This window comes from Dendropsophus ebraccatus, chromosome 8, assembly GCF_027789765.1.
Source record: "Dendropsophus ebraccatus isolate aDenEbr1 chromosome 8, aDenEbr1.pat, whole genome shotgun sequence".
Classification (NCBI taxonomy): domain Eukaryota; kingdom Metazoa; phylum Chordata; class Amphibia; order Anura; family Hylidae; genus Dendropsophus; species Dendropsophus ebraccatus.
Genome location: NC_091461.1, coordinates 71,694,539 through 71,715,061, shown reverse-complemented (window position 1 = coordinate 71,715,061; position 20,523 = coordinate 71,694,539). Strand labels below are relative to the sequence as shown.

The window sequence follows — 20,523 nt, the reverse complement described above, 5'->3', positions numbered from 1 at the left end:
CTAATACAATCTACTAGTTATATGCACACAAGATATCCCTTTCTCACCTAGAGACAAAGCATTGACTAACAGAGAAGGTCTTCCCTCTCCTAGATAGTTTTGACTATGTGTAAGTATTTGATGTATTATATTAAAGGGATTTTCTAGGCAAAAACTGTTGATGGTCTGTCCACATAATAGGCTATCACTAGTTGATCTGCAGGGTGCAGGCACCTGTTACCCCCACTGATAATCTGAGCGGTACAGTTGTGGTGCAGAAATAGACTATGTACTGGAGTCAGAAACCATGTGTAGTCTCTAATTTTTTTTTTTTATTTATATATATATATATATATATATATATATATATATATATATATATATATATACACATACATTGCAGTGAAATGATAGAATCCAGGGTTTTGATCAAATATGCCAGGCAGGCATATGGCGGCGGAGGCCGACGGGGGAGCAGAGTGGCACCCCTCCCCGCAGGCATGTGACGGCGGAGTGGACGGGGAGCATAGTGGACAGGCTGGGGGGAGCAGAGAGGCAATACAGTAAGAAAATTCTCTGTTGCAGGGGAAATAATAGAATTTATTCCATCATTTCCCTCAAAGGGGTAAGGGATTTGATCAAATTCCTGATTCTATGATTTCACTGAGAGAGAGAGAGGGAAAGTGGGGGAATCGCTCAGGTATAGGTAAGTATTGGTCGCATACAGAGGTAAACAGGCAGTTTGCCGTTCCAATATCAGTGTTTACACTGCAAAAACAAATGGAACAAAAATCCAGCATTACCTCAATGCTGGAATAACACTTAAGTGTACAGTCCTGTTTTTTTCACACAGTAGGGGTCGCACACAAAGTTCAAGCTGCTGTGTTGTACATAGGCTGTGTTCAGACTGCACATGGACTATTTGTCCTCCTAGACAGGTCACATATGTGTACCCAGCATAAACTTCATACTCTGAGAGTAAAGCACACACAAAATCGCTCTTGCCTACTCCTAGATGACACCTAAAAACCTGGAATGGCCCATTAACTCCAGTTTGGTCCTTCATCACTATGAGCAAGACAAGCAGAGAGGAAGGGAAAAAGTATATATATATTTATTTCATACTTCTTTTAGAGTTCAGCTTTACTTAGTGTTGTAATGTTTTCATTTTATTCTGAAAATAAATACATTAAATAAATAATCATTGTCTATGACTTCTGTTGCAGAACATTTCAAGACTTGGCCAAACAAATAGATTTATCTTATGGGACAGTAAAAGATTCAGCAGTGTATGAATATTTTAAAGCAAAAGGCACTAACACTTTGGAACAAGACAGCACATTTGCAGAGCTTTGGAGAACTATTAGCAAAAACAATGGTGCTGACAACTGCGTTTCCAACCCTTCAGAAGGTATTAGGAAGGTAAGAGATGTATCTTTATTCATTATTATCAATTTAGTTGTGTTGAAATAGAATCAAAAACATGCCTTTATTTTCCTATGAATTAATGCAGTAGTAACTACACTAGATGAGAATAGAAGATATTTATTATTATTATTATTATTATTATTATTATTATTATTATTATTATTATTTAGAGATGAGCGAACCGGGTTCGGGTTCGAGTCCTTCCGAACGATCAGCATTTGATTAGTGGTGGCTGCTGAACTTGGATAAAGCTCTAAGGTTGTCTGGAAACCATGGATACAGCCAATGACTATATCCATGTTTTCCAGATAGCCTTAGGGCGTTATCCAACTTCAGCAGCCATCGCTAATCAAATGCCAAAAGTTCCGGTTCGGATCGACTCGAGCATGCTCGAGGTTCGCTCATCTCTATTATTATTATTATTTTTATTTTTTTTATTATTTATTTATTTTTTTATATATTTTTCCACAAATTACTTTATACTTAAATGAAGTATGTCTTAATCATAAGTGCAGTAATTCATATTATATGTTACACATCAATATGTCATAATTAAAACTTTCTACGTGTTTTATTGCAATGATTGTTGTTATACTATAAGGTAGAGGGAAGTACAAATATGTATCTTCAATCAATAATTTAAAATTAGGTTCCTTATGGCAATTAATCAAAAGTGTTAAATTTGTAAAACTCTTTATGCTTGGTCTACTTCCACACTCTTTATGCTTTACAATAGAGCTACACTGCAATCTCAGGTCATGAGGCTGAAAATCACTGTGTTGAGTTGCTGTGATCATAAGGCATTGTGGTGATTTATTTAAGTGAATGGGGTTGCCTAAAGACTTTACAAGTCGCCATGACCATGATTTGTAGTCAAAAAATTTTTATAAATTTATTGCGACTGTCAGATTGCAGTTGCTGCCACCTGAGGGTCACAATGTGACCCCATTCACTTACATGAGTCACAATGCCATACAATAACGGCAACCATAAATGAAGCCCTGGTCTAAGGGTTTTTTACACTGTCCGACAAGGAACGTTGCTAGAAGTGTTCCTTTGGCTGACAATCAGTCTGTGTATAAGTGTCAGCAATCAGCTGAAGAGTGGGAAAATGCCCAGTCTTCAGCTGATCACAGTGTTTGGGCTGCACTAAAATATAACGCTATTGGCCACACATCTGCCTGTGTTAAAAGGGGATTTGTGGCTCATAGCATTATATTTGAATGGCAGCCTGAACCATGCAGGGACGTTTTGTGAGCAGTAAGCAGTGATCTCGCTGATATAAGTGTGTTTTTCCATAAATGTTTACAAAATTGAGCAGATTACTCTGAGAAGCAAAGTAGATTGTTTAGAAAACTTTAGCACCCACCATCAGTTCCTACATCCATAGAAGATGGTAGGTTACTTAAAACCAGGTTGAGTAGTAAGTAGGTAGACTCACTTAAATGCTGTTTGATAATGAGTTGCAACTAACTAAAAATCTAATAAGGGATTCAGCTCTGCAATAAGGCAAGACATAGAGAAGAATATACAGACAGAGTGTAGAGCATAGTAATTTTTATATATATTTTACTATAAGTCACTTCATTAATAGGAACTTTCTTTCAAAGTGATCTAAGTGCGAAATAATTTGTCTGATTTGCCTGTGGTTTTATTGAAGTCCTTGGTGTGCCATAGACTTAATTGCTGTATGCCTACAAATACAGAGCATTCTCTGCACTGCAAATAAGTGCCAACAAGAGGGTGTTTCCTGATTTCTATTTAAAGATGTAATAAGACTGAAAGAATAAGAGGCCAGAGAGTGTAAGCAGATTAATGGACTTTTTAAATATAAAGTAGCTTCTTGAATTAATGAAGAGGTTGGTTAGAAGGGAGTGTAGTAGGCTTAGGTGACATTGCTATTTAAATAAATAAGCATCTTTTATTTAGAATGTAATCTTCTCAAAGCTTTCATTTTGTTCTGATGGAATTATTACAATTATCTTGTCTAGATATGTCTATAGATAAAAGGCTGCCGTTCGCTAAACATAGACTCTAATAGAACATCCTGACATGAGAACGAGCTTTCTGGCAGAACATTTCAAGGTTGGATTTTAGAAAGCGCTGATAGAATTATTCAACTTAAAAGCCAAAGATTATCAGTCATAATGAGGCTTATAATGTAAGGGCAGGCAGCTTCTAAATGCTGGTGGGTGACATCTTTAAAAGGCAAGACAAGGAGTGACATACTCCATTCATCTTCTTCAATGAAGGCACAGTTTTGCTACATTACTCAGGATAGGCAGATGTGACTTTTGACTATTCAAATATTGTTTTATGAAGACTTTGTATACGACACTTTGTTTTAATCTTCTTTCTAAATACATTCTGGATGCAAAACAGCATGAAACGAACACAAAACCTGTCATTTTATCAAATTATTTGCTACAGGTTTATTACATCAGCATTGATTACAATTTTTAGATTTTTTTTTTTTATGTAGTTTATCAGTTCTTCACAACATCATTTTCTGTTGGTAACATTTAACTTAATATAAAGCTCTCAAAAAAGGACATAAGAAATACTGTTGTGGGATTGATTGCTTTATTATTTTGCCTATTTAACCGCTACAGCAAATAGGCCAGCTAGGATCCAGCTTCTACAGTAAACATTTCTTAAAGCCTGTCATTAAAACTAGAGAAGAGTGAATAGTGAAATATTCAAAAATTTGAATATTCGTATGTTTGTTTTTTGTTTATTTAGTACACTTGCGAAATACAATTGTTTGCAGAGTAATATATTGCCCAGCCAGTGATGTGAATTGTACACATGTATATATTGCATATATATGCACTTTCAGTATTACGCCACTATCACAGACTATCAACTCTACACACCAAACACAATATAAAAAAAAACCTGTAGGGTTCCCCCTATTTTCATAACCAGACGGTTTAAAAACCAAGCAGCAGCAGCCTAGTAACACAAGGGTGGGAAGGGCCATTTGTTTTTGGCTCTCCCCAGCCTTAATATTACCAGCCTGCTGCCGCCCAGTCCAGGAGCACCAATTTTGACGCTTCGGGACCACTGGCACCCGGCTATTCCCAGTAACCCTGGTGGCATTGGGTACAGGGGTAATAATGGGGGGTTAGTGTTAGCCATTTTATACCAGCTAACACTAAGCCCTGACTTAGTAATGGATTCCCTCTATTAGACGGCTTCCACTACTAAGTCTATATAGTAAAGAAATAAATACATGATACAATAAATATTTTTTATTCAAATAAAAACACCTCGACACCCCTTGTTGACCATTTTATAAAAAAAAAAAAAAAAATACCAACAACCGCTGGTCATCAACGTAGTCCATCGAATCCGCTGTAATCCACAGGATACCGAAAATTGAAAAACAAAAAGGGAGAAACCCCCAAAAAACCCACACAAACAGGAGCACAACACCCATCATTTTGAGCAGTGTTGTGCACCTTACAGTATGCAGCATCTTTACAGATCGCTGCTTACAGTGTGGCATCCAAGGGGTTAAGAGAGGATGCATTGCATCCCACTTATCTTTTTGGGTACCATACTGAACAATCTGTCCCCCAGGGGGTTAAGTAAGGGTCCCCACTTAACCCCTTGCGGGCCAGAATGTCAGACTGCACCCATACCAGCAAGGAAGGGGTTAAGTGACCCCCCCCCTTCCTTGCTGGGATGGATGTAGTGCAGGGGGGGGGGAGCTTTCTTCTCACCCTCTGATGTCTTCTATCTTCTTTCTTTTTTCTTCTCTCTTCACTGGTCCTCGGCACACTGAGCTTCGTGTGACGGGACCAGCTCTTTAGCCAATCAGCTAATCGGACATATAAATCTAAATGGTTCTTATAATGTTGCTATTGGGATAAAAAAAATTGCATCATTAGAGAAAAACATTTGCTGTTTTAATTAAAGTAAAGTATTAATTAGTACATTAAGCTTTATTATCGGCAATATGTATTGCCGGCAATAGAGCTTCCTGTAGTAGTTAGTATTTAATTAATAAAACACATTTTTGTTCTAATAAAGTTATTTTCGTTGTTCAATAGCTTAATTAAAACAAATACATACTTTTGCAATTAAATATACTATAAATAAATATACATATTTATTTATTTATTAACAGTATATTTAATTGCAAAAGCAAGGATTTGTTTTAATTAAGCTATTGAACAACGAAAATAACTTTTTTAGAACAAAACTTTTTTTTATTAATTAAATATTAACTATTACAGAATTCAAAGTGAGAAAAAACAGCATACACCATAATTATGCTAAACTATAATGGCAGCTTGAAAGACACTCTACCTTGTCCATATTTATCGTGTTGGGACAAAAATGCAAAAGGAACTTTACGGGGAACAGTCCGCAGCAACAAATCCACAAATGAAAAAATGTTCCAGCAAAAAAAGTCCTTAAAAACACTTACCTTATTGTAGAAAAACTTCCATAAAACACAGCATGTGAACAGGTACGTGTAAGTTAGACGCAATTCGGCTGTTACCAGCCTTTATCACAGCTAAATGAGTAACAATGAATGAGGAACAATGAATGGCATAAACGGCATGGTGTGAATCACAGTTAATAAATGACTGGATATTGTGGGACCTAATGTTCGTACCTACAAATATTTTTGTCTTGTGCGCAAACTTGCACACATTGCATCTGGCACGATGTTGCTTCCCAAGGCCTCGAGTAATAGTATGGTTGAAACAGAAAGGGTTTTTTTGCCTGTGGGGGATGTGTTCGGGCAAATGCAGTTTTCTAAGGCTAGCAGCTGGCACGGTGGACTTCCAAAAGTAGGCGCAAAGGCGCTCTACTTCCACCAGTAGCTCTGGCAGGTTGGGGTAGGACTTTAAAAAGCGCTGCACCACCAAATTAAAAACGTGCGCCAGGCATGGAACGTGTTGGAGTTCTCCAAGCTCCAGAGCTGCCACCAGGTTAAGACCATTATCACACACGACCATGCCTGGTCCCAGCTGCTGCGGTGACAGCCAAATTTCCACCTGCTGCAAGATGGCATCCTTTACCTCTGGTTCGCTGTGCCTCTTATCACCCAGGCTGATAAGCTTGAGCACGGCCTACTGACATCTCCCCCATGAGAGTCCTGAAGCGTTTCCAGTTCGCTGAGGCCAATTTTACGGAGCAGGAGGAAAGGGAGGGGTTGTCAGAGCCCGTGCTGGCAATCTTAGGCAGAGGGGAGGAGGGAGACTGTCCCTGCTTGAGAGACGGTACCCACCTCCACAACATTCACCCAGTGTGCTGTAAGTGAGATATAGCATCCCTGGCCGCATGTACTTGTCCACGCGTAGGTGGTCAAGTGGATCTTCGAGCTAACCGCATAATTCAGGGTCAGCCCAATGTTATGGGACACGTGCTGGTGCAAGGCGGGGACGGCACACCTGAAAAAGTAGTGGTGGCTAGGGACGGAATACCAAGGTGCGGAAGCTGTCATCAGGTCACAAAAGGCTTGTGTCTCCACAAGCCTAAATGGCAACATCTCCATGGCCAGCAATTTGGAGATGTGGCAGTCTAAGGCTTGGGCAGATGGGTTAGTAGAGGCATACTTATGCCTGCGATCAAATGCCTGAGTGATGGACAATTGCTGTGAAGAGGCGCATGACGGTGCCGGCGAAGGAGCAGATGCAGGCAAAGGGGAAGCTGTAAAAGATCCCAAAGTGGTTGAAGCACCGGCAGATGGCGAGGTGTTGTTGGCTGGTGGTCTGGACTGTAGCGCTAGCAGAGAGAACAGGGGAAGAGTCAGCAGTGGCAACGCCGGGCACAGGTTCTTCTGCGTTTGCTCTATTTCATTGAGCCCAGTGTTTTGCTTCCAGGTGACGCTGCATGGCCAAGGTGGTCTCTCGAGTTGCTCTTCTCCGCTCCTCTAATTAGTTTGGAGTGACATAGCGTGCACACCACGCTCAGCTTGTCATCTGCACAAACATTAAAAAACCTCCACACCAAAGAACTGTGTGAACTCATGGGGGGAGCTTGGCGTGACTGGCTGCTTTGGGGAAAAGCTTCGGCCCTGGTGACTCTGGCCTGCCTTTGCTGACTCATCTGTCCTCTACCTCAGGACATACCTCTGCCTCTTTGCGCCTTTTTTGGTGCAGCGCGAGTCACCACACCTCCAGTACTTTCCCCACTGGACATCACCCCTTGCCAGGTCGGGTCATTTACTTCATCGACCAGCCCCTCTACTTCTATTCCTCACTCTGCTGCAATTCAGCCAATCACAGTTAGAGTTTTTTTTTTTTTAAGTTCTGCCTATTCCTAGTGTCTGTCCCTCCCCCCTGCATGTTTCTCAGCTGGAAAAAAAGCGCCAGGGGATTTTCACCGTGTTTTTGTTTGAATATTCGACCAAAATCGAATAGCTCGAATAGCGTACTATTCGATTGAATACTATTCGCTCATCACTAATTAAAACCCTATTGATATGTCAGTGAGATATACCAATTAAAGAAACAAAGACAAGACAAACAATGGTGCACCCATAAATACTATCTCATCAAGATATATATTTTTTATGGAAAAAAAAATACAAAATCCATATATACACGTTTCAAAACGCATAAAAACCATAAGGAAATTAGTGAAAATACACAAATTTACCACCAAGGAGCTACCTAAATAAACGCATCATTTTAGAGCCCACATATCTATGTCAATACAATAATCACTAGTATCTGTATCAAGATCTTTCATGAAAAATGCAAGTGCAAAGATCCTTATGTGTATATATATATATATATATATATATATATATATATATATATATATACATATACACTGGTGCCTTGGATTACGAGCGTAATACGTTCCGGGACGGAGCTTGAAATCCAAATCCATCTTAAACCAAAGCAAATTTTCCCATAAGAAATCATTGAAATGCAGACAATTGGTTCCACACCCTAAAAATAATGATTTATTATTCTGAATAACATGTAAAACAGATGAAACAAACATTCAGAAACAGCAGAATATGTGATATTATAAGTTACTGTACAGTAATAGATAGAATAGGAATCGAGGATTGGAAACACAAGGGCTGACAGAGACTACAGGGAGCATGAAGGAATGAGCAGGGCAGATGTGGGCACAGTATAGCCGCACTCTCTGTCTGGGGAGAGAGGGGTTACAGCTATGAAGATATTACCTCCAGCGTCCTGTCCCCTTATGCAAGCCCCAGCCTGAAGTGGATCTGCTATAATTTGGGAGGTGATGGAGACTTCCTGTGTCAGAGTACAGGGCTGTAAACCCCGCTATGCAGACCATGCCTCCCCTCACTTGCCCTCCCACCCAGTACAGGGATCTCTTAAACCAAAGCAATGCTCTTAAACCAAGTCACAATCTTGAAAAACTGTCAGGTCTTAAACCAAAACGCTCTTAAACCAAGTTACTCTTAAACCAAGGTACCACTGTATATATAGTGGTGCCTTGGATTACGAACATAATTCGTTCCAGGACCGTGCTTGTAATTCCCATAAGAAATCACTGAAATGCAGACAATTGGTTCCTCACCCCAAAAATAATGATTTTTTTTATTTTTATTCTGAATAACATAAAACAAATGAAACAAAGATTTAGATTCAGCTGTTTGTAGATACAGGATGGAACTGCAGATCCCCATAATGGCTGAGTGTAAGTGCACACACAGTATAGCAGCAGTGTGTATAGCTGACAGTAAGTGAAGGCACAGTATAGCAGCAGTGTGTATAGCTGAGTGTGAGTGCAGGCACAGTATATAGCAGCAGTGTGTATAGCTAAGTGTGAGTGCAAGTACATTATAGCAGGAATGGAGAGGATGGGAAACACAAGGACTGACAGCAGGGAGTATGAAGGAATGAGCAGGACATATGGGAGCACAGGATAGCAGCACTCTCTGTCCAGGGAGAAAGGGGTTACAGCTATAAAGAGATTACCTCTACAGTCCTGTCCTCTGAAAAAAGCCCCAGCCTGAAATGGATCTGCTATGATTTGGAAGGTGAGGGAGACTTCCTGGGTCAGAGTACAGTGCTGTAGACAACCCTGTTCAGGCCATGCCCCTCCACCGCTCCGCCTCCCACCCAGTACTGGGAGTTCTTAAACCAAAGCAATGCTCTTAAACCAAGTCACAATTTTGAAAAACTGTGAGCTCTTAAACCAAAATGCTCTTAATCCAAGTTACTCTTAAACCAAGGTACCACTGTATACAGAAAATATCTTGTTAACAAATTACAAGTGGAAAAAAATATATACGTATATAGTCCTGTGTATGTACCACCTGTAAACACCTATAACCACCTACATCCTTGTGCAAACCTAAATACAGAAAATAAGTTAACATATTTTACTTAAATTTTTAACACAATGGCCATTATTTTGCATTAAAATATGTTTTGGGAACATAACCTTAGACTGTCTTGTCTAAATTTACACCATTGAAGGCAAGACTCCACAAGGATAATGCAGGCACATTTTGTACCTATATTATGGCATTATGGATCTAATGATCTTTATGCTACTGTCTTCTGCTCCAAATCTGATGCAAATCTTAAAACCAGTGGTCAGCAGAGACCAAACATTTTAATCTTCTATCTACAAATTGACTGAATTTATACTTTAAGAATATGTAGCCATCTCCAGCCTTCTGGACTACATATAGTCATGGCTGCACTTTACTTACTGGCAAGGCTATCTCTCTCCTCAGGTATTTACAAACCACTCTCACATGTGGAAATTGATTTCTAAATAAATACAATATTAACATAAGCAAAACTACTTGACAAACTGCTGCATATCATGTCATATAATGTTACTCTCATGGTCATAACATTCATTCAGTTCATTAAATGAAAATATTATGTGAAAAGTTCATGATTCAAACACAAGACATGTTGGATAAGTTTAAGAAAGAACAAATAAAATAAAAAATAAAGTCAGAAAGCTGCACTAGAGTTCAAGAAAATTGTATGATTCCGTTCATCCAAGAAAACAATTCCTTAGCAAAAAGTACAGAACACAGTGTCCAAAACAATGTGAAAAATGTATGGTTGCTAGGAGCTTTAATAAGAAAAATGTTATCTTTCCGCTGTAGAATTGATAAAAAAAAAATTAAAATGTGCAGTAAAAACTAATGTCTACAACAACAACAATAACACTATAGATTTTATTTGGATAACACAGTCAGATCTAATAAAACTGTCTAATATTTCAGCTGTGTTGACAAGTTGTGTTTTTGCCGCATGTTTTTGCTGTGTTTTTACAAAATTTTTGCACTTTTGCTATTTTGTACTATTGCAGTAGAATGGCACAATTGTTGTCAATGGGAAAAATAAGACAAAAGCAGAATGTGTTACCACACAGCCTTAGTTTAATCTTTGGAGTATCTTTGACAAAGATATGTTAAGTGGAGAGCATAAAGGAGGACATATCCATTATTAGACATGACCATAAATAGGTGGAAGAGAGAATCACAGGTAGAGATGGATGACCCCAGCCTATAGAACTAGGGTTTGGTCCAAACTTTACTAACAGTCCCATTCTGCAGGAGCTTGAATCTCTGGCAGTTTGTTTTGGTAATCCACAATGACTTGGTTCTCCAATCAATATTTTAGTCTCTCAGGATAAGACGGATGTGATATACACACTTTCAATCAGAAGGGTCCAAGTGTAGAAATTGGGTATATAGCACTTTTTTTTTTAGATACAATGCTATACACCTGAACCAGGTATTTTAGTCTCTCAGGATAAGACAGATGTGATATACACACTTTCAATCAGAACGGTCCAAGTATAGAAATTGGGTATATAACACTTTTTTAAAGATACAATGCTATATACCTGAACCAGGTATTTTAGTCTCTCAGGATAAGACGGATGTGATATACACACTTTCAATCAGAAGGGTCCAAGTATAGAAATTGGGTATATAGCATTTTTTTAAAGATACACTGCTATACACCTGAACCAGGTATTTTAGTCTCTCAGGATAAGACGGATGTGATATACACACTTTCAATCAGAAGGGTCCAAGTATGGAAATTGGGTATATAGCACTTTTTTAAAGATACAATGCTATACACCTGAACCAGGTATTTTAGTCTCTCAGAATAAGACAGATGTGATATACACACTATCAGAAGTATAGGACTTGTATATCTGTACTGCACATTTTGGTTCTGTGCACCCTTTTCTGTCCAATGCCTAATCTATCTATCTTTTGCCCTCTCTATATTTCTCTCTCAATCACTAGATTTTTCTCCTCTCCGCTTTCCTAATCTTTCCTTTCCTTTCCCACAATATCTTCTCAGTAGTCTGTAGTACACAACAGCAGCTTGCTTCCTGTCTCTCTCTCCCTCTACACACTGCGTAGTGCGGTCATGTGACCGCTCCTTTTAAAGCAATACTGACGTCACACAGGGGGTGGGCTAGTACAAGATCCCTGCTGATTGGATGTGTTCCTGGCATCATGGGAAAGCTCTTTTCCTGCTCGGAACACTTCCTGCTTTCTAGAAAAGCGGCTGCCATTTTAGAAAGCAAGAAAAAAAAAATTGGAGCGGATTTCCAAAAATCCGAATATAATCGAACTTGGATTTTTGGGAAAATCCGAACCGGATCCCATACAGGGCAAACCGATTGGCTCATCTTTAATTATGATGTGGCCCTATTTATTTTAATGGAAGCACATCAGAAAGAAGAGGGGATATCATCACTAGAGATGAGTGAATCGGTTCGGCCGGTATGGGATCCGGGTCGGATTTTCCCAAAAGTCAGAGGCTGGTCTTTTTTTTCTTGCTTCCTAAGATGGCAGCCACAATTTTAGAAAGCAGGAAGTGTTCCGGGCGGGAAAAGCGATTTCCCATGATGCCCGTAACACTTCCAATTAGCAGGGATGTTGCACTAGCCCACCCCCTGTGTCACGTCGGTATAGCTTTAAGAGGAGCGGCCTCCATGTTCACTACTGCTGCTCCTGTACTGGCCTCAAATGACTATTGCTGGACCTCCACTGGCCTCCAATGACTACTGCTGCTCCTGTACTAGCCTCAAATGACTATTGCTGGATCTCCACTGGCCTCCGATGACTACTGCTACTCCTGTACTGGCCTCAAATGACTATGGCTGGACCTCCACTGGCCTCCAATGACTACTGCTACTCCTTTACTGCATTTGTGACCTTTTTCCTGCATAGAACCTGTAATGGTGAAATTCCTGCATAGACCCTGTAATGGAGAATATTGAAGTTAGAGACTTAGAGATATTAATAAGATAATGATGTTACAGACATGTAGAGCCCTAAATTCAACCAAATACACTACCCCCGTATCATATAGATGCTTTAAACTATGAAATCCTAAGAAATCCGAAATCCGGTCGAACCGAACTTTTTAAAAAAATCCGGAAGTCCGGTCGGAACGAACTTTTGAAAAGTTCGCTCATCTCTAATCATCACACTTGTGGGTGGCAGGCCTGCCTCCAGTGCATAGAGCGGCACTCCTGCACAAGAAGAGAGTGGCACAAGCGCGAGCTCCCTGCATGGCGCCAAGGTAATGTAAAAAATAAAAATTAAAAAATTAACTGATGGTATATTCACTTTAATTAGACGTTCAAGTGAACCAATCCTGCTACTTTCCCCCTAAATTGGATAATTAATTTGGTGAAAAGCCATTTACTATTTAAGGGTTATTGTCATCACAACAACTATAGCTAAAACAAAAGTTCATTAAAAGCGAAAAACTTTACAATTGGCTCTATTTTTCTTTTAAGCTGTGTCTCCCTGCTTGGCACTCTGAGCTGTCTTTCATGTCCACAGCTGGTTGTCTAAGTTCACGACCAGTGTTGTGTGAGCACCTCGTGGTGCCTGTGTGCTTGGTAAAGGCTATGGAAATGTACAATGTATTTGTATAGCCTTTACCCATCGGTGTGGGGGTGTGTGGGGGGGACTGCTCAGCCACTCAGCATCTGTAGCAGTGTCCCATGCATGAATTGAGAAGATACCGTAGAAGGAGTCTGGGATTGTAAGTATAACCCCCTCCCTCCCAACATGCAATGCATCATGCTCCTTGGGGGCATAGCATCCTAACTTAACGCGCTTAACCCCTTAAGGACAGAGCCTGAAATGGCCTTAATGACAGAGACAAATTTTATGAATATGACCTGTGTCACTTTAGTCATTAATAACTTCGGGATGCTTTTACCTATCCGGCTGATTCTGAGATTGTTTTCTCGTGACATATTGTACTTTACATTTCTGGTAAATTGGAGTCGATACTCATAACAAATCTTTATGAAAAAAACCCAAATAATGTGAAAAAATGTGAAAAAATGCATTTTTCCAACTTTGAAACTTCTTTGCGTATACAGAAAGTGGTTATACCACATAAATTATATATTAAATAGCATTAGCAACATGTCTACTTTATGTTGGCGGCATTTATTAAACTATCTTTCATTTTTTTTAGACGATAGGAAGCTTAAAACATTAGCAGCAAATTTCCAAATTTTCAGTAAAATTTCAAAATCAGATATTTTTAGGGACCTGTTCAGATTTAAAGTGTATTTGAGGGGCCTGTATGTTAGAAAGCCCCACAAAGCACCCCATTTCAGAAACTGCACCCCCCAAACTCTGCAAAAGCACATCCAGAAAGTGTTTTAACCCTTTAGGGGAGTCACAGAAATAAAAGCTAAGTGTGTAAGGAATTAGAAAATTTTAATTTTCTGTGCAGAGATTTTATTGTAATCCAATATTTTTCATAATTATAAACCTATTACCAGAGAAATGCACCCCAATAATTATTGCCCCGTTTCTGCAGTTTATAGAAATACCCCATATGTGGCCCTATTGCGCTATTTGACGCAACCACAAGCCTCAGATATAAGGGAGCGCCTAGTGAATTTCAACGCCTCCGTTATATTTGGTCATTTTTGACTGTACCACTTCAGGTTGGCAGAGGCTCTGGGGTGCCAAAACCTAAAAAACACCCCTAAAGGGACACCATTTAGAAAACTACACCCCTCAAGGAATGTAACAAGGGGTGCGGTGAGCATCTGGACCCCACAGGTGCTTCACAGATTTTCCGAACAATATGGCGTGAAAAAAGAAAAATTTATTTTTTACACTAAAACGTTGTTCTAGCCTTCAATTTTTCATTTTCTTAAAGGGATAAGAGGCAAAAAAAGACAAAAAATGTGTAGCGCAGTTTCTCCCGAGTACAGAAATACCCCACATGTGGCGATAGAGTGCCAAGGGGGCGCAGGACGAGCCTCCAAAGGGAAGGAGCGCCAATTGGCTTTTGGAAGCTGAATTTCACTGAAAAGGATTTCAAGAGCCATGTCGCATTTACAGAGCCCTCGTGCTGCCAAGACACTGGAAACCCCCCACAAGTGACTCCATTCTGGAAACTACACCCCTCAAGGAATCTAACAAGGGGTGCAGTGAGCATATGGACCCCACTGGTGACGGGCACAAATATGGAACAATGTGACGTGAAAGGAAAAAATTTCATTTTTTCACCTTCATGGCACAAATGTGCCCGTCATCAAGGGGTCCATATTCTCACTGCACCCCTTTTTAGATTCCTTGAGGGGTGCAGTTTCCAGAATGGGGTCACTTGTGGGGGGTTTCCAGTGTTTTGGCAGCACGAGGGCTCTGTAAATGCGACATGGCGTTCATCATCCATTCTAGCCAAATCCAACCTCCAAAATCCAAATGGCGCTCCTTCCCTTCGGAGGCTTGCCCTGTGCCCACATGGCGATTTATGTCCACATGTGGGGTATTTACGGACTCGGGGGAAATTGCTCTACACATATTGTGTGTTTTTTTCTCTTTTAACCCCTTGTGAAAATGATAAATTCAAGGCTAAACCAACATTATAGTGTAAAAAATGTAATATTTCATTTTCACGCCACATTGTTCCACATTTGTGCCCGTCACCAGTGGGGTCCATATGCTCACTACACCCCTTGTTACATTCCCTGAGGGGTGTAGTTTCCATAATGGGGTCACTTGTGGGGGGTTTCAACTGTCTTGGCAACACAGAGGCCTTTTGAATGCAACATGGCCCCTCAAAATCCATTCCATCCAAATCCAGCCTTCAAAACGAAATGGCGCTCCTTCCCTTCGGAGGCTTGCCCTGCGCCCACATGGCGCTTTATGTCCACATGTGGGGTATTTACGGACTCGGGGGAAATTGCGCTACACATTTTATTTTTTTTCTCCTCTTTTAACCCCTTGTGAAAATGATATATTCAAGGCTAAACCAACATTATAATGTAAAAAATGTAATATTTCATTTTCACGCCACATTGTTCCACATTTGTGTCCGTCACCAGTGGGGTCCATATGCTCACTACACCCCTTGTTACATTCCCTGAGGGGTGCAGTTTCCATAATGGGGTCACTTGTGGGGGGTTTCAACTGTCTTGGCAACACAGGGGCCTTTTGAATGCAACATGGCCCCTCGAAATCCATTCCATCCAAATCCAGCCTTCAAAAACCAAATGGCGCTTCTTCCCTTTGGAGGCTTACCCTGCACCCACATGGCGCTTTATGTCCACATGTGGGGTATTTCCGTACTCAGGGGAAATTGCTCTACACATTAAATGTTTTTTTTATCTTTTAACCCCTTGTGAAAATGAAAAAACATGACAAGATTAATGATTTAGAGTAAAAATTTTACAAAAATTACACTAAATGTTGGTCTAGCCTTGATTTTTTTCCATTTCCACAAGGGGTTAAAAAGAAAATGAACACAAAACGTGTAGGGTAGTTTCCCCTGAGTACGAAAATACCCCACATGTGGACATAATGTGCCATATGGGCACAGGGCAAGTCACCAAAGGGACAGAGTGCCATTTAGAGGCTGGAATGGAGGATGGAGGCCATGTCGCAATTACAAAGCTCCTGTGCTGCCAGGACAGTAGAAACCCCCGACAAGCGACCCCATTCTGGAAACTACACCCCATAAGGAATCTAACAAGGGGTGCAGTGAGCATATGGACCCCACTGGTGACGGGCACTTACGTAGAACATGTGCCGAGAAAATAAAAAATACAATTTTTTTTCATTTTCACGTCCCAAATGTGGCCGTCACCAGGGGGCCATATCCCCGCTGCCCCCCTTCTTAGATTCCTTATGGGGTGTAGTTTCCAGAATGGGGTCACTTGTGGGGGGTTTCTACTGTCCTGGCCACACAGAGGCTTTGTAATTGCATCATGGCATCCTCTAATGGGAATGGCGGCCATACCTATTTAGCTGGGGAAAAGGGACAATTATTATTTATTTGGGGGTATTAGGCCAATTATTAGTTTATAAGGTTGGAAATGACAGGTGTCCATCAAACTCAACCTGTGTTGATCCAGAGGAAGGCAAAAAAAAAACCCTCGTAAGGCAGACGACAGTAGCCTCATCACAGGGGAAAAATTCCTTCCCGACTCCATAATGGCGATCAGAATAATCCCTGGATCAACGTGACCCCTGAAATAGGAATAAGGGACAGAATTTAGATAATGTAGAACCCCAATGACGTGTGGTGCGCCTTGGAGCGATCCAGTATGCAGAGGCCGGGGTGATCAGCACAGGCGTCACACTGGAAAATGGTGTCCTTCCTGATCCCCCCGTTACGCCACACTCTGCACTTCTTCTGGGGTCTCCTGTTTTCCAGTGTGGGGGACGTCACCTGGAAAATGTTGTCCTGGTGCGATACGGGGTCCTTCATATCCAGAAGCGCTGGGTCCGCTCCATGGCTGCCAAATATTAGGGCTCTATTACGGCTTCTGATATGTTCGGATCGTGCCGCAAGCTACAGTAGCTCGGGCAGCGAGGGACCAGAAGAGGGGGTGCTGGTATAAAAGTTATCCCTATACAGGTGGTAACCTTTATCCAGCAGTGGGAAGATCAGTTCCCGGACGATCTCCCCACTAACTCCGAGGATGGGGGGGGAGGGGGCATCTGGGGGCTGGATTCGGGTGTCCCTTCCTACATACACTCTAAGGGTACGTGCACACTGCGGAATCGCGACAGATAATCCTTCGTGCATTCCACAGCTGGCACCCACCGGCGGACTGATGCAGGCGCACGTCTCCGTCCGTGTCATAGACTCCATTCTGTGCACGGGCGGATTACGCTCTCCGTCCAACGTGTTCATTCTTTGGATGGATGATGGAATCCGCCCGTGCATAACATGGAGTCTATGACACAGGGGGAGACACGCGCCTCCATCAGTCCGCCGGCGGGTGCCAGCTGTGGAATGCACAAAGGGTTATCCTTCGCCATTCCGCAGTGTGCACGTACCCTAAATCTGTAAGTGTACCCTGAGGTACGCTCACACAGTTTGTAGAATTTCACACCATACCGCCATCTCTTATTGGGACGGTACTGGCGGAAAAGACGTGTCTGGGGGGCAGCGTACGCTACGCTACCCCCAGACACGTCACTGGATGATGAGGATGATGAGGATAAATGGAGGAAAGAAGGATCCCCCCCATTCATCCTCACTGGCTGTTTCGGTGTCGGAGGTAATAATAACGTATCCCTCTGACGCCGAAAACACCCTGGGGGCCATCTTTATACGGGGACTAGTATATGGGGTATGTAGTGGTGTAGTGTCAAACTTTATTCAATGTAGTGTGGTGTAATGTAGTGTTTTTTTACGTGTTTTTTTACAGTAAGTATAAAAAAAAAACCTACGCCAACAAAGGAGTTGCTGATAAATGCCGCACTTATGTGCGGCACTTATAAGCAGACCGTGGCAGTAGAATATAGAAAAAAAACACCCTACGCCAAAAAGGAGGAGTTGCTGATTAGCAGCGCACTTTCGTGCGATGCTGATCAACACTCAGCGGCGATAGGGTGCGGAAAATAGAAAAAAAAAAATTTGAAAAAAAAAAAATAAAAAAATTTCTACATTCTGAACATCCCTGTAACTGCCGGCCGTTCACGGCGATCGGGCCGGTGGCACGGCGATCGCCATTACTTTTTACAGTAATGGCGGTCGGTGCCGTCCTCGGACAGCACCGACCGCCATTTTTTTCCGGGTCATCGGGTCGCCGATGACCCGGAAAGGTTCCGATCGCCGCTATTGGCTGATCTGAATTGATCAGCCTATAGCGGCGATCGTAAGCACGGGGGGTGTTAACCACCCCCCGTGCCGTGAAGCTAAGATGGCCTGCTATGATTTATAGCAGGCCATCTTCCCCGACCGCTGTGTGTGAACACGCAGCGATCGGGGAAACATCGGGCGTAAATTTACGCCCTGATGCGCCAAGTACCAGGGCGCGAGGGCGTAAATTTACGCCCGATGTCGTTAAGGGGTTAAAAAACTTAACTCACCATCCTGAGCTCCCATCTTGCGTCATGCTCCCTCTTTGGCTACTTCTTCTGCAATGAGCCCATCAACGGCTCAAGAAATACATCACTGCAGCTGCTGATTGGCTGAACGGAAACTGCAAGCATCTCCACTCACTATCTGCAGAAGTGTCCTGCCACAGCCGCTGATTGGCTTATTGCAGTAGAAGGAACCAGAAAGTTAAAACACTGGCGGGAGCCCCAGATGGTTGGTGTAACTCCCCCCAACAGAGCACAGCCTGGTGCCAAGGCAGTTAAACTTTACTGTAACTTTAAGATGAGCCTGATTGCCCCCGCTCTGCCAAGCATGGTAAACTGGTACATCATTCCCTTTGCAAAGCAGTTGAGAACTTGAGCATTGAAAAAGCCTTACGCTAGTAACAAGCACTCAGTTTTGTTTGGTGAAGGCAACTTGTTTATAAATAAAGTTGTGTAGTGACTGCTGTGGGTCCAGCTTCTCACACCATCAAAAACTGTTGTCCTCCTGTAGGATATAATGTACATTTCCCATGTAGTGTCCATTGATGGGGAAATGTAATACATGAAAGGACTTCTGGACCATGGTTATTTTTTGTAAGACACTGTACAAATTATATCCACCCACACTTTAAAGTCAGAATTCTAATACTAACATAATGTTTTTCTCTAAAGAGCAGTAGTGGAGGTCATTGTAAGCTATTCCTCTCCATAACATGTGTTTAATAAGAGTTTGTAAAATAAACAAGTCATTAATTCTGCTAAAGCATGAAAGAACAAAGCATGTTATGTATGCAAATTTTAACACTTTTTTTTCCCTCTTAGGAGCTACTTGTTTGGTTGTTTAGTTATAATTTTCTTTTAATGTCAGTTGGCCAGCAAATTCTTTATAAAGTAATAAGAACTGTGAATACGCCTTTTTATTCAATAAGTTTTTTCTTGTTCACTGCATGGAACAGCTTCCTTTGTTTGAGAAATCAACCTATACATTCACATAATTCATACCACCGGTGATGGATTCATGTTCATGCATTATTTATGCAAATGTACGGAAAAGAAAGCCAGGGCCTGTAAATTCACATACTTTTGTGCTTAATCCTTGAGCCATCTGTTGTTTTGTACTTATTATTTATCGCATAGATATAAAAGAAAAATAATACTCATGGTTTCTCTTAGTAAACATCATGGAAACCTATATATATATATATATATATATATATATATATATATATATATATATATGTTACAAATTGAATTGAAAAAAGACATATAAAATCCAGTTTTAGTGTAGGAAAAAAAAAACTACTGTTAGTTTCATTTCTATATGCTTCATATATTATTATATATTATTATATAGTTTTCTTTTTTTTCTCTTAGTTGTTTAAAAACATAATGTAATCTTAACATTTTTTGTGAATTTTTTTTGTCTTTCTATTATTCCTTACTTCCAGGCAAAGAAAGGAAACTATGCGTTCTTATGGGATGTGACAGTAGTGGAGTATGCAGCCCTCACAGATGATGAATGTTCAGTGACTGTCATTGGAAACAGCATTAGTAGCAAAGGCTATGGAATAGCTCTCCAACATGGCAGCCCATACAGAGATATTTTCTCCCAGAGGTAATAGCAGTCTACTTCCATTTGTTCTGGGGTTAACTTCTTGTATCCTCTTTCTGACATCAGCACGCTATATCCTAGTGTGAAAGGTGAAGGTCAGGGATTCTAAAGATCCAGTAATGGTATGTAACATCAATCTCTGCTGTCAAATACTGATAAGATCTATCAAGGGTGGTGCATGTATGTGTTGAAT

General features: G+C 41.0%; 1 protein-coding gene across 1 annotated transcript in view; it reads left to right on the top strand.

The window, feature by feature from the left end:
- Positions 1–20,523, top strand: part of GRID1 (glutamate ionotropic receptor delta type subunit 1) — a 907,710-nt gene that overhangs the window by 846,097 nt on the left and 41,090 nt on the right. The window contains exons 13-14 of the mRNA XM_069979187.1: positions 1,206–1,401; positions 20,167–20,333. Coding sequence (XP_069835288.1) covers positions 1,206–1,401; positions 20,167–20,333 — 363 coding nt within the window. The remainder of the gene's footprint in view (positions 1–1,205; positions 1,402–20,166; positions 20,334–20,523) is intronic.